Source organism: Gymnogyps californianus, chromosome 2, assembly GCF_018139145.2.
Source record: "Gymnogyps californianus isolate 813 chromosome 2, ASM1813914v2, whole genome shotgun sequence".
Taxonomy (NCBI): domain Eukaryota; kingdom Metazoa; phylum Chordata; class Aves; order Accipitriformes; family Cathartidae; genus Gymnogyps; species Gymnogyps californianus.
In genome coordinates this window covers 131,933,686-131,945,805 of record NC_059472.1, presented here as the reverse complement: position 1 = coordinate 131,945,805, position 12,120 = coordinate 131,933,686, and the positions used below count along the sequence as shown (strand labels likewise).

The 12,120-nt window shown below is 43.7% G+C and overlaps 1 protein-coding gene across 1 annotated transcript; it reads left to right on the top strand.

Moving 5' to 3' along the window:
• Positions 1-462: 462 nt before the first annotated feature.
• Positions 463-9,580, top strand: NPY (neuropeptide Y). The gene is made up of 4 exons (XM_050892483.1): positions 463-517; positions 723-910; positions 6,288-6,368; positions 9,541-9,580. The coding sequence occupies exons 2-4, from the start codon at positions 723-725 to the stop codon at positions 9,563-9,565; spliced, it is 294 nt and encodes a 97-aa protein (XP_050748440.1). The 5' UTR covers positions 463-517; the 3' UTR covers positions 9,566-9,580.
• Positions 9,581-12,120: the final 2,540 nt, after the last annotated feature.

Here is a 12,120-nt window from a genome sequence, read left to right as displayed (position 1 = left end):
TGCTTAGAAGCTGAAGCTTGAGGCCCCTCCGGTGCCGTAGGAGCGGGGTACACTCCTTCCCCGCACTCGCTCCCCTTCCCCTGCCGGCTTCGGGCACCGGGCGGCACGGCGGCTCCACAGTGACAGGCAGCCGGGCTCCCACGGCCGGACCCGGGACACGCGGGGCCGGCTGCAGAGCCGCGGGGCAGAGCCCGGCTGGAGCCCGCGGGTGGGATTTGCCGGGGCGGCGGGGGCTGTGCGCGGGCTGCGGGGGGGGCAGCGGCGGCGCCCGCCCCCTCGGTCCCGCCCGGCCCCGCCCGGCCGCGGCCGCGGTGCCGCTCCCGGGGCGGCAGGGGCAGGCGGAGCGGGGGGGGGGGGGGGACCGGAGCCGGCGAGGCGTGATCGCCCGAGGCCCCTCCTGCCTGCCAGTGAAGCCTTAAAACACACCGGCGAGGCGCGGAGCCCCGCACTCGGGAGCCCCGACCACGGGCAGAAGCGCCTCGCTTGAGCCGAGAGCCGCTCCGCTGCAGCCGCCGCCGTGAGTGCCGCGACGGGGCGGGCTTGGGCTTGGGCTTGGGCTGGGGCTGGGGCTTGGGCTTGGGCTTGGGCTTGGGCTTGGGCATGGGGACGGGGACGGGGATGGGGGCGCCGGGCGGCCCGGGCCGGGGCGCGCTGGGGCGGCCGCGCTGCTCCCGCCGTCGGGGCAGGGGCTGACGGCGGCTCTCCCCCACCCCACCGTGCAGATGCAGGGCACCGTGAGGCTGTGGGTGTCGGTGCTGACTTTCGCCCTGTCGCTGCTGGTCTGCCTGGGGACGCTGGCAGAGGCGTACCCCTCCAAACCGGACAGCCCCGGCGAGGACGCCCCCGCAGAGGACATGGCCAGGTACTACTCGGCGCTGAGGCACTACATCAACCTCATCACCAGGCAGAGGTAGGCAGAGCGGCCCGGCCAGCATCCCCCTTTCCCACTCCCCGGGCTGCCTTTTTCCTTGGCGAGGCTCAGGGGAGGAAAGTGGGGTGCCCCCTCGCACCTGGGTGTCTCACCCTCCTTCCCCCACGAACACGGAGAAAGACGCGGTGCACGGACTCCCTTTAGAGAGCGACAGCCGTGCACCCCTGAGTTGCCTCTGGGTCTGGAGCTGAATTTCCACCATCCAAGTTGGCAGAAGGGGCAGGGGTGTCTATGCTGCCTCTGCTCTCTCAGCCCTTTCTAGCCCTGGCACAGACAGGCTGGCAGGCAGGAGCGTGAACCGCAGGGCAGCATGCATGGGGAGAGCCCCCCAAAAGGGAGAGAAAACATAACTAACCTGGGAGCTGGCGAGAGTTAGACAGGGCATTAGGAGCAGTTTCCCACTTCTGTTGCTGCCACTGACTCTAGTGAAGATTTTGATGAGGAAAAAGTGCCCCTCTAGCCTTGCTGAGGAGTTGTAGTAGTCCCGATGCTTTGTGGTTTACCAGCTACTTCATGCAACTGTGAGTGCCAAAAAACCCACTAGTCCTAACAGAAACTCTCTCAAGACCACAAGCAAGAACCCAAGCCCAAGCTGAAAGAGAAAAGAGTGTGACCTGAACCTGCCTGGCTCTAAACTGGCTTTCTGGGGATGACTGTGCTTGTTAAAGTAGGGGTAAAGGCTCAGTCTGAAAAAAGTGCAAATTATTATAAAAAATCATTTCCTTTGGGAGCATCTGTCCAGTTTAGACTGTGTGATTAATAGAAGTTTCCCCTGAGGTCCCTGAACAGTGTGTGACCCAGAAGAGCTTTGACATACTTATCTATTTGTTTAATATCAAAACCAGATGAGAGGTCTAAAATTGGGCTTTCATTTGTCCCTCTAGAAGTCTGAAGAATCAAATTAGAAGGGAGGCTATCGTGTAACTGAGAGCTTTCCCAGCAAACCCATAACATTGTCTGCCAGTGCACTAATAGCATAACAGAGATGAAGAGGCTGATAGAAATACAGTTCTTCTGTCCTGGACTTTTAAAGCAATATTCACAACTTGTTCATGTGTATGGCATGCTTCTGTGTGATAGTCTGTGCTCGGATAACTTTTGGTCCAGATTACTGCTAAACTAATCTGATCCTCAAGTTCTGCCCCTGCTGCCCTTTTCCCTTGTGTGTGATGGGATCTCCAGGCTGGTCTCTCATCTCTTCTTTTGTTTCTTTCATCTCTGATTTCAAAGATGGTTCCTGTCCAAACCCAGGTCATATTTAAAAACAAACAAATAGAAGCCCCAAAACCAACCAGATGAAAACTCCTTCTGTATTCAACCTCCACTTGCTTTAACGTTGACTGTATAGCTTTTTTTCTCATTTCTGGGATGTGAGTATACAGCTCAGAGTGTGAGACTGCTTTCATTCTTCTGCATGGATTTGGGTTCTGAAATGAATCAAAATAGTTATTGTTGCTGATGGATGAAACAATGCAGGATTTAAATTTTGTTCTTTAGGTTTCACCTAGATTTCCCACCCACCCCCTCATATTTAAAGGGAACAGAATTGACCTGGAAGTACAAGAAAGCTGGCAGAAAAAAACCACCACAATGGCAACTTCATGATACGCATTTTAAAGTTGACTACATAGGTTAACTGAAAAAAAAAAAAAAAGGGTGTGCTGTTTCCACTGTGTGCTGAATTAACACTACAGAAATAAAGTAATTGCCGCCTCCATTTGGAAAGCCTAACTGAGCTCCTGGAGGTTCCCTGTTTCGGCAGTGACACAGTCACTTGCAAAATGAATCAATAACTTCTGAAGCATTTTGGACTGGTCTAAGAATCATTTGGTCTGTTTCAGCAGAGGTGCTCGAAGCTTTCTGTCTTGTTTCAGCTTTTTGCCTCTGCCTTTTGTGCTTGGTGCTGCTTGGGAGCCCTGTAACAGCGGGGAGGTGAGGGGTCTGGAGGCTCGCCGTGCTCCTCCTGAGGGTGTGTGAGCGAGCTGTGCTCGGCTTCCCACCAGATCTGGTGCCTGCAGGCCGTTCACTGTGCAATTGGTGAGATGGAGCAGTAAGAGCACGCTGGGAAAGGATGAGATCAATGCCTTTTTTCTATTCAGGTTCATCTGTCTAGTCTTGTTTGATGTTTTTGTGATTATGAATAACCTTCTGGCTCATCCTCCTGGCTTCTGCTTCTGACCTAACCAAAGCATTTGAGTGTCATTCCCCTCTGAGCTACTGCGACCCACAGGGTCTTCACCCCAGCTCCCATGAAGCTTCTTCCTTCCAGACTATCTTTCTCTTCATGTCTTTAGCCCTTGTCTGTGTGGCTGCTTTGCTCCCTCTCTCCTTTGAGATCCTTCTCCTTCAGATCCACCTCACTTAGCTTTAGACATCTGTGCCCATCAGCTTTATACCCCTTGAGGTTAGCTGAGGGAAACAGGTATTTGTAGGGCGCAAGTCACCAGGCCTGTTTCAGACTTCTCATTTTGGATGAGATCATTTGTGCCTTAGGTGCCACATCTTTATGACTATAAAGAGAGCCTAAGGTGACCAACACAGATGCAGACTCCTACCCTGCAGATGTCTGTGTGTCTTTGGATTAGTCCCACCTCTGTCCTCAAAACCATCCTGTGGTCTTTGCTTCATACCCCTCTACTGCACTCTTCAGGGTTTTTTTTTCAGAGCCTATCTGTCCTTGAATCGCTCCTCTTTCTGCTACTTGGTACTATCTGTACTCCCTCTTGCCAACAGGCCCTCTTCCTTTTGTCCCTTGCAGCTTGCTCTTGCATCTGTGGCTCTTCTGTGCTATAGCAAAATGGTAAGGCTGTTCCTGCTGGAAATGGCTTGAATCATAGGCAGGGCAGAGAATATGAAAGTGTGTCTGACTTAGGCAGTACTGATGCTCCCACTTCATGTCAACACCCTTTAATGGGGAAGGGAGCAGATCTTCAGAGCTTGGGGTTTTGGGGCAGTTTTCTGAATCAAGCCCACAAGATGCTTCTGAGATCCCTTGGCTCCCATTGCCAGCCTTGGACACCAATGGGATTTGACTCCCAAGACCCAAGTTTTCATAGGAAGCTTTGTGATTTCACTGAGTCTGAGATACTATGTCCGTAATCAGAATAAGTACGTTTACTCTTCGATCCCTTTGACTTCAGCTGGAGTTGTGGGTTATCAGCATGCCCAAAAAAAGGCTTTGATGTCTCAAGCTGCGCACAAAACCTGACTAGGTAGTTTCACAAAACTTGGAGCCTCGTTCTTTTAAAACAGCTATGATATTTGATAAAAGTGTTTCCCAAACAGCAAATAAAGGCCTGGCTTTCTGTATTCACGTTGTCTCAGAGCTGGGCAGGGTAGACAGGGAGCAAAGCACAAAGCAGCTGGAGCAAAGATCTCCCAAGGCATTTGCTTCAGTAAGAAGAGATTGACTTTGTCCGTGGCCTTTTTTTATTATGGCTGTAGTATGGTTGTTTCCCCGTGGCAAAATTATGGGGCAGACAGGAGGCTCAGGTGTCTGACATAGGAAGAGCAGCTGCTCCTTAACCAGCCCAGTTGGTCACAGTTGGCAGTCGCCTCGTGTGCAGCTTTGCTGTGTGAGGACATGGCGGGTCCATCCAGCACAGGTAGCAGCACTGGTCTAGCCAAGGCGCTGAAGGGACTCGTATAAAAGGTATCATCTCCCCAACACAGTTGTCTTCATGATTTGTCCGAATCTCTGCAGTCTGGAGAGTTGCTACCCATTTCTTGTTCAGACAAAACTTTCCAAGAGATTAGTGGGAGTTTTGCCCAAGTGTAAGCTGCTGGAGCAAGTTTTTGATTTGTTAAATTGATTTCTTTAAAACAACGGCAAATTAGATTCCCCCTCAGTCAAAGTCCAGGTCACATACATATTAGTTGGAATAGGGAAATAGAAAGAAAGAAATCCCTTTGTGGTGATGGAGTGCAAGGTATTTGATTCAGCATCATGCTTGATTGCGTTATTGTAATAGCATTTTACTGTCTGGCTGGTTCTTTTCAGATACCTGCTTTCAATCAGTTTAGATTAAGGAATTTACTTTAAAATTCTGAAACTGATGCTTTGTCTTTCTGCGGCACAGGTGATGTACTGAAATGATTAAGGCAATGTAAAACTACAAAAAGTTGAATAAAATGATTGAAAAGTGAGATATGTTTCTACTTTTTAGTAAGTCATGCCATCAACAGGTAAAACTGCTAGCTTTTGAAATATAGTTTGGGAAGCTTTTTTGGGTTTTTTCCCCCAAATTTAGATCAAGTCATTGGAGAAACATCTTGATAGCAATGGATAAAATCGAAGTCCTTAATTACACCTGTGATTTCTCTGGAATGAGAATTTCACTCAAGCGGCATTCACAAGGCTGTTATCTGTTAATGTACTTTGTGATTCAGACTAATTACATACACAAGTTAAACCCCATGATCTTAATTCTTTCCAACCAAGGGAGCGTTTGCTTATAGTTATCGCTCTTAGACTAATGAATCCTTATAGTGAAGAAGGGTCTCTCAAGCTGGCTGCTCATTGTCGCTTCTGTTTTCTCAGGAAAAGAGAGCAAATTCTTTCCCAAGAACCAGGAATTGCAGTACTTTTAACTGTTGAGCAATGTATAGTATCCAGGATTTAAAAAAAAAAAAAGGCAATAGAAAGACAGCTGCTGTGTAAATACAGGACAAAGGTAGCCGGTGATAGCCCATTTAATTGAAGAAGAACTCGGATTCAGAAAGTTTTCTCTCCCATGACCACGTAGCTCAAAAGTGCTGATTACCTCGGGGTAGCTCAGTTTTTACAACCTAATGTGCTATGTGTTGGGCAGCCCCAAAGGTACTAGGTATCGTAAAAAATCTTGGCTAGTTCCTTGGATAGTACGGCATATCTGAGTTAGTTTTCTATTCACTTAATAGATAAAATTGACTCCTCATTTACAATACAGTAGCATCTAAAACAACGCAAAAGTTAATGAGATGATGGAACTGGGTTTGTAGGCAGGAATGACATACTCTGAGGTCACGTCATGCACAGCTTCCTTCCCCTTCCCCAATGCTCACATCAGTAAGGTGCAAGGCCTTAGAGTATCCAGGAACAGCCATCGAATTGAGAAATATTCAGGGTTTCTCAATACTATAATGTAACATGGTTATGGAAAAATATATCCAGGGAAATACTGAAGAGTGAACATTTTCTCACATGGCTAAGTGTGAGCCGTGTGATATGCTGGAAAGTTAAAATACTTGCTGGGAAGTTGTCTTTATGTTTGCTCTAGTCAGTTTTTCTGAAAAGATTTTTTTAATGGTTCCATGCTTAGTCTTCATTTTTTAAAAACTGACATATACAAAACCATACTTTTTTCTTTTTCTTTAGATATGGAAAGAGATCAAGCCCAGAGACACTGATCTCAGACCTCTTGTTGAGGGAAAGCACAGAAAATATTCCTAGATCCAGGTACGTATGAAGAAGTTTTGTGGTGGCTTTCACTTCTCATTTAGATTTAACAGTTTCATTTGTTATCAATAAATATGTTTCACAGGGAGAAAACATATGCCACCAACAGCTGGGTAAACATGTCCTGAAAAAACACTTTTAATTCCTTTTTCGTTAAGAGCTGGCACCATCTATGAATGCAAGAAATGCCTCACCAGATATGATATAGTCCAAACTCCTCATTTCCTGATTTTAGGAGCAGGCCATACCTGCTGTTTGGAGGAAGGGAAGCATTCCCACAATGTTTGCCCCTTACTAGGCTTTATTACACAGAATGGTATGCTGATGCCTGATGACAGATTAGAACCCCAAAATGGCATATTTCTACGCATTTGCCACTCAAACAGGTTTAAATTTTTTCCTCTAAAGATGTATAAGTGGTAAATGTGCACATACGTTAACTATACACAAATGCACGGCTATGACTGGTCTTTAAAACACAGTATTTCACGTTGGGTTTGTACCTAATATTTTACAAAGGGAAAAAAGGCCTTTATATTTCCATTTGCACTTGGTTTAAAATAACAGTGGTGTTTCAAGCAACAGTGGGATTTCAAATGTACATACTGTATTTATCTAGTTAGGTAATGACACTTTAGCTATAATGTAAGATACCGTAGTAGTGACTACAATTTACACAGCTGAAAAGTAACTATGTTGAAAAAGTAAGATGCAGGGGGAGTTTTGGTTCATGAAAGAAAGTTTTGGTTTTAATTTTACTCGTGATCAAGCATGAATGAGCTCAGTTTAAGCCTTTACTGATAGCCTGAAGTTTGCTGATAATACTTCTACTGCAGAAATAAACGCTTTACACAGTAGGCATCTCAGGAGTCTACAAGCAAATGCTCTGCACTTTCATCAGCTGTGCAAAGGCTCAATTAGACTAGTTAAGTACTTAAGGATAATAGTCTGTAGCACTGAACTTAGGGCATGATCTTGTCACTGAAAGGTGACCAAAATTTCTGCTGCCGTCAAGGGAGGTTGTCCATGAGACTTGCGGTTCTGCGGATAGGGAGACCATTGACTTATGGTTTGACGACTAACCGCAGCTGTGGGGATGCAGTTTTCTCTGCAGATGCTTATGTAAAAAACTGCATGGAGTGCAGTGAAATGTATTAGACTATTTTGTGTTTGGTAATGACAAGGCAGAGCCCTCACATAATGGGAAATTTCCGCTGCCATGAATTTGAGGCAACACACAGGGTAGTACAAAGTCTAATACTCTCTGTGATTTTCACCCCTTCATAACAAAACTTTATGGTTATTATTATTGTTTCAATAATGCTATTTATAACACACCAGGGAGCAAAAACTAATGAGCAAAATAACAAACTAGTCTACATTTAAGATCAAGAATTGATGAGAAACAGATTTTTTTTTTTCATACCCCCTGTAACAGCACTTTAAACTGACTGTGGTATTTGTCATTCATCAATTACAATTATGGGAGTACTGGGAACAATGATGTCTAGTTTCCTATGGATATGTTTTCTAGGATAAAACCCTGTATGGATTCTGAACCCCACTCCAGATTTTCCCTCCATGTGAGGACATAATTAAATCTTCTTTCTACCCAGTCCTGTGTTTCATGGCACATCAGGAACTTAATAGCTCTGAGATATCTGTACCTCTCTCTGACTTGGCTGAAATTGTCCAGAGAGTTTGAAAGTTGGTGGGGAAGTTAAGGGAGCCATGCAGGGGTGGACAGCTGGGCACACAGCAAATATGCCCAGGTACAACACAGCTGCCTACGCCTTTCTCCTGGAGGAAGCCGGGCTGAATGAATGAAAGGCAGGCTGGTATTATTCTGAACTTAAATTAATGAAGCATATGTTTTAGAAATAGTTATATATGCAGCCAGTTACGGAGCAGATGTAATTTGCACGTAGTGAATCAGTGAGAGACACACTTCATGAGTTCTCAGGCATGAACTTTGTAACTAAACATTGAGGTATTAATAAACAACTTAACTGTATTCAGCTTGGCTGGCCTGGTTTGACATTTCACTTTTGCTGACTAATATATACCCCAAAGTATTTTGCAGTCTAGGTGTATATCTGACCATATAAAGAAAGTTTAGAGAGATTCTTATAGAAATCAGTTAAAATATAGGAAGTTAAGGAATAAAAAAGGGAGGCACCTTGACCTGACTACAAATAAGCTCTTATGACAAAAACATGTGATGTGGCATGTTTCTGATCTTGTCGAGCCTGTGGAGTCATGAGAAAACCTTTAAAACTCAATAACAGAATGCCTCTCCCCTACTGCTGCCTCTTTAAAAGTTAGGTATCATCTAGTGTGAAGTAGCTGTCTAGGCTGCCTTTGCAGGCAGTCGGAGGGATGGCTATCTCCAAAACGAGCCTTCCATCTGAAAATGGGCAGGATCAATTGCCCTCTCAAGGTGTCAGTGTCTCCCCAGTGACTGTGAAGGAAGACTAGATGCCCAACTTTTAGATGGCAAAAATTACACCAAATGTATTTCCTCTAGTCTCTCTCCATGTTCTCCACTTGTTGACTCACTTGCTGTATAGTCAGAACAGCTATTTGCAAGCAGAGGACCTCTAGATCAAATCCTGCCCTCAGCACCCCTTTCAATGCGTATTTCAAATGTTTGATATTGAGCAGTGGAATACCACAATAATATTTTAGGATGGTGGCTGTGGACTTCAGTTTTGTTTGAAGGTGTTAACAGCATGACGTGTTTGGTTGGGTTTTTTGTTTGGTTTTTTTTGGCTCAGTGAATTCTCTTTGGAAACTGTTTACTCCTGAGTAAGAGCGAAAAAGTATCTCTATTTGTATTTCAAAATATCATAGTTTTCTAGCTGAATTTCATTAAGTGCTTCTTAATGGCATAAAGCAGCTTTGCAGTGAGTCTCAGTGGTGTAAAAACACTCCATCTGGGCAGCAGTATGGAGGGGCAAGTTCTGGTACCAAAGTATAGACATTTGGCCAACCAAGATGCCTCTGCTTTGATGGGAGTTGCATATACAATCTTCAACTGCAAATATGCATGTGCATTCCTTATTGCTGCTATTATTAAAATGAAAATTTTAGGTAGTTCTAACTTTGGATTTTTCAGAAGGGGCTTTAAAATGTGTTTAATGCTTTTTTTTATTCATAATATGTATTTTAGGTTTGAAGACCCTTCGATGTGGTGATGGGATTTTCAGCACACCATCAAAACTTTTCCTAGTTTTCAGTTCATACTCCACGCCTCTGAAGCAAATCATAGCATCATTCCCAGTGCATGCAGCCATTGTACTGAATTCTGTAGAGTTTTTCCTTCATCATATTTGTATATACCTTTATTTAAATAAATTATTTGTGCATTACAAAATACAACATACTAAATGAAAACAAGGAACCTTGTCATTGGTATAGCAAAGAGTTGTTTTAACCTATTAAAAATGAATTATAACCTCCCTGCAGTCTAAAGTAGTATGGACAACAATAGTGTCACAGTTATTACAGTAATTAGTGTGCAAAGTAAGATAAAGACATCATTTATGGTAGCCTCAAACTCGGCTCAGCTGCTTGATTTATACAAAACTGTTTAAAATAATTTATCACAGACTACATAATTTAGGAAAACAGTGTTCTGGGAGGCGATTTTTCAGAATCACCATACTAAAAACTTACTTAGTACTTACATTGACAAATGTATTAAAATGAATAGCGTTTTCAAAATACAAAGGAATAAGTCACTGCTTAATTCTGCTAACTCCTCAAAACTGGTTTGAAGCTTGGCTGTAAGCCTGAATTAGGAATTTTAAATGAAACAGATGTAACATCTTTGTTTTGGCAATATGCAAAGCAGCAGAAAACAGTATCTAAAGTAACTCATAAACCAGGACAAATCTACAGCTATTTGTGCCAGGAAAGAGATGTTTAACATTGCCTAAGGGCTTGTAAAGGAGCACACTGATAAATCACAACCCTTTGGGTAACTGCATTCTGTGCCTCTCTCATTTGGAGTCATTCATGGTTTCTGTTTCCACCACGAGAAGGTACCTGGAACAGGGACAAGGGGAACTGTCTTCAGGTTTTAATTTTCTTTTTTTTTTTTTTAAATTTTATGAATTTAATCACTAGCCTAATGAGGTACTTAGACACAAGGACCTCTGGAGAAACCCTCAAAGTTTTTATTCAAAGTAACATAGTATAATGGCAGCACGTTACACTTGTTCTTAAGTGGTTTAGTTCACAGATATGTATCTTGCAATATGGTCAGGACCCACACTGGGCATGACACAAATGCTGGTCCTTGGTTCCTGATATTTAGGCACAACTTCTTTTATTTAGACACTGTGACTAAACACTGGGTAATATAGCACATAAAAAGTTCCAAATAGGAAAAGAATCAGTGAGAAGGTTTGATGTATTTACATCTCATTCCTGCTTTTCAAATGTTTCCGCATGGCTGTTGCCCCCAGGAGAGATGCATCAGTGCAAGTAAGTTCCAGATTTCTGTAAATGCACGCTGGGTGCGTTCGCAAAGCGTTACCAGGTTCCCAGGACATGCTAGCTTTTGTGGTCACACTTTCTTCAGTAAAGCATAACATATTTTTCCTTTTCATAAAACACTTTTGGGTGTCATTGGAATGGGCAAATTTTGCTTTCAGCAGCAATACTTTCACTTACAGGCTTGGTTATGGGTTCCACAGTGCTACACATGAAATTGTGAGGATTAAGAGTAGTCTAGTATAACAAAAATGTTTGGGGCCCCCAGTATAAACTGTTGCCACCCAAGGCAGTAAGTGATGATGTTCAGAGGGACTGCCGGATGGCCACAGCTTGCTGGGGCTAGCAGGAGTCCATCAACCACAGGCCAGGACCTGCTGGGTTAGAGTCCACATAAAGTTCTGCTTTGAATAATTATTAAAATGAAAACTGGAAATTAGTGAGGTATCTGCTATATAATGTCTCTAATTCCTGGTAATTCCTGATATCTATATATATATAAAAATGACCATGTAAATGATAAAATCAGTAGATGATAAACTAAACTCATGTTGCTTAGCACTATCATTACAAATGTGCCTTACTGGAGAAAGAAAGAGTTAAAGGAGAATTAGTGCATGCTAATTGCTCATGCTGAGCTGTTCCACTCAATTACCTGAGTTTTCTTGAACTTCAAGAACACCCATCTGTACAGAAAAGCTAGAAAAATCTAAAAAATGCCAGGTTTATTACCTCATCAGCTGTCAAAGACAGAAGCAAGGCAAAGCACTCACACAATATTTATCTATCCACACTGTGCTATGGTTTTCTTTCTAAAATCTTCCTCTGTTCTCTGTGGCAGACACAATGTTGACGTAGAAGTCCAGTGTGCTTAGTGCTTACCTTCCTTGTGTACTTCATATACCATTCTTGACAGGCCAGGACACTGAACATATTGGATCAGCTCTCCAAATTGCAGGATAGACTTAAAAAATGAGCTGTGAGATGAAGATAAACACTGGATTTGTTTGGCGTGGCTTCTGCATTTTGACTTCAGGGTTAACCTTTTCATCTTTGTCTCTCTAACCATGAGAAACAGAGCCTTGTTTCTAAAACAAAGGCTGAAATTTATGTCAGAGTCTGAGGAAGCGCCAGGAAAAACAACAAGAAGTGAGAACCATAAAAGTAGGTGACTGTATTTTCTCCTTTATTTATTGTGGGTTTGAAATCATGAGGAATGTACATAGATAGGTGTAAAACGTTTAAAAGACAG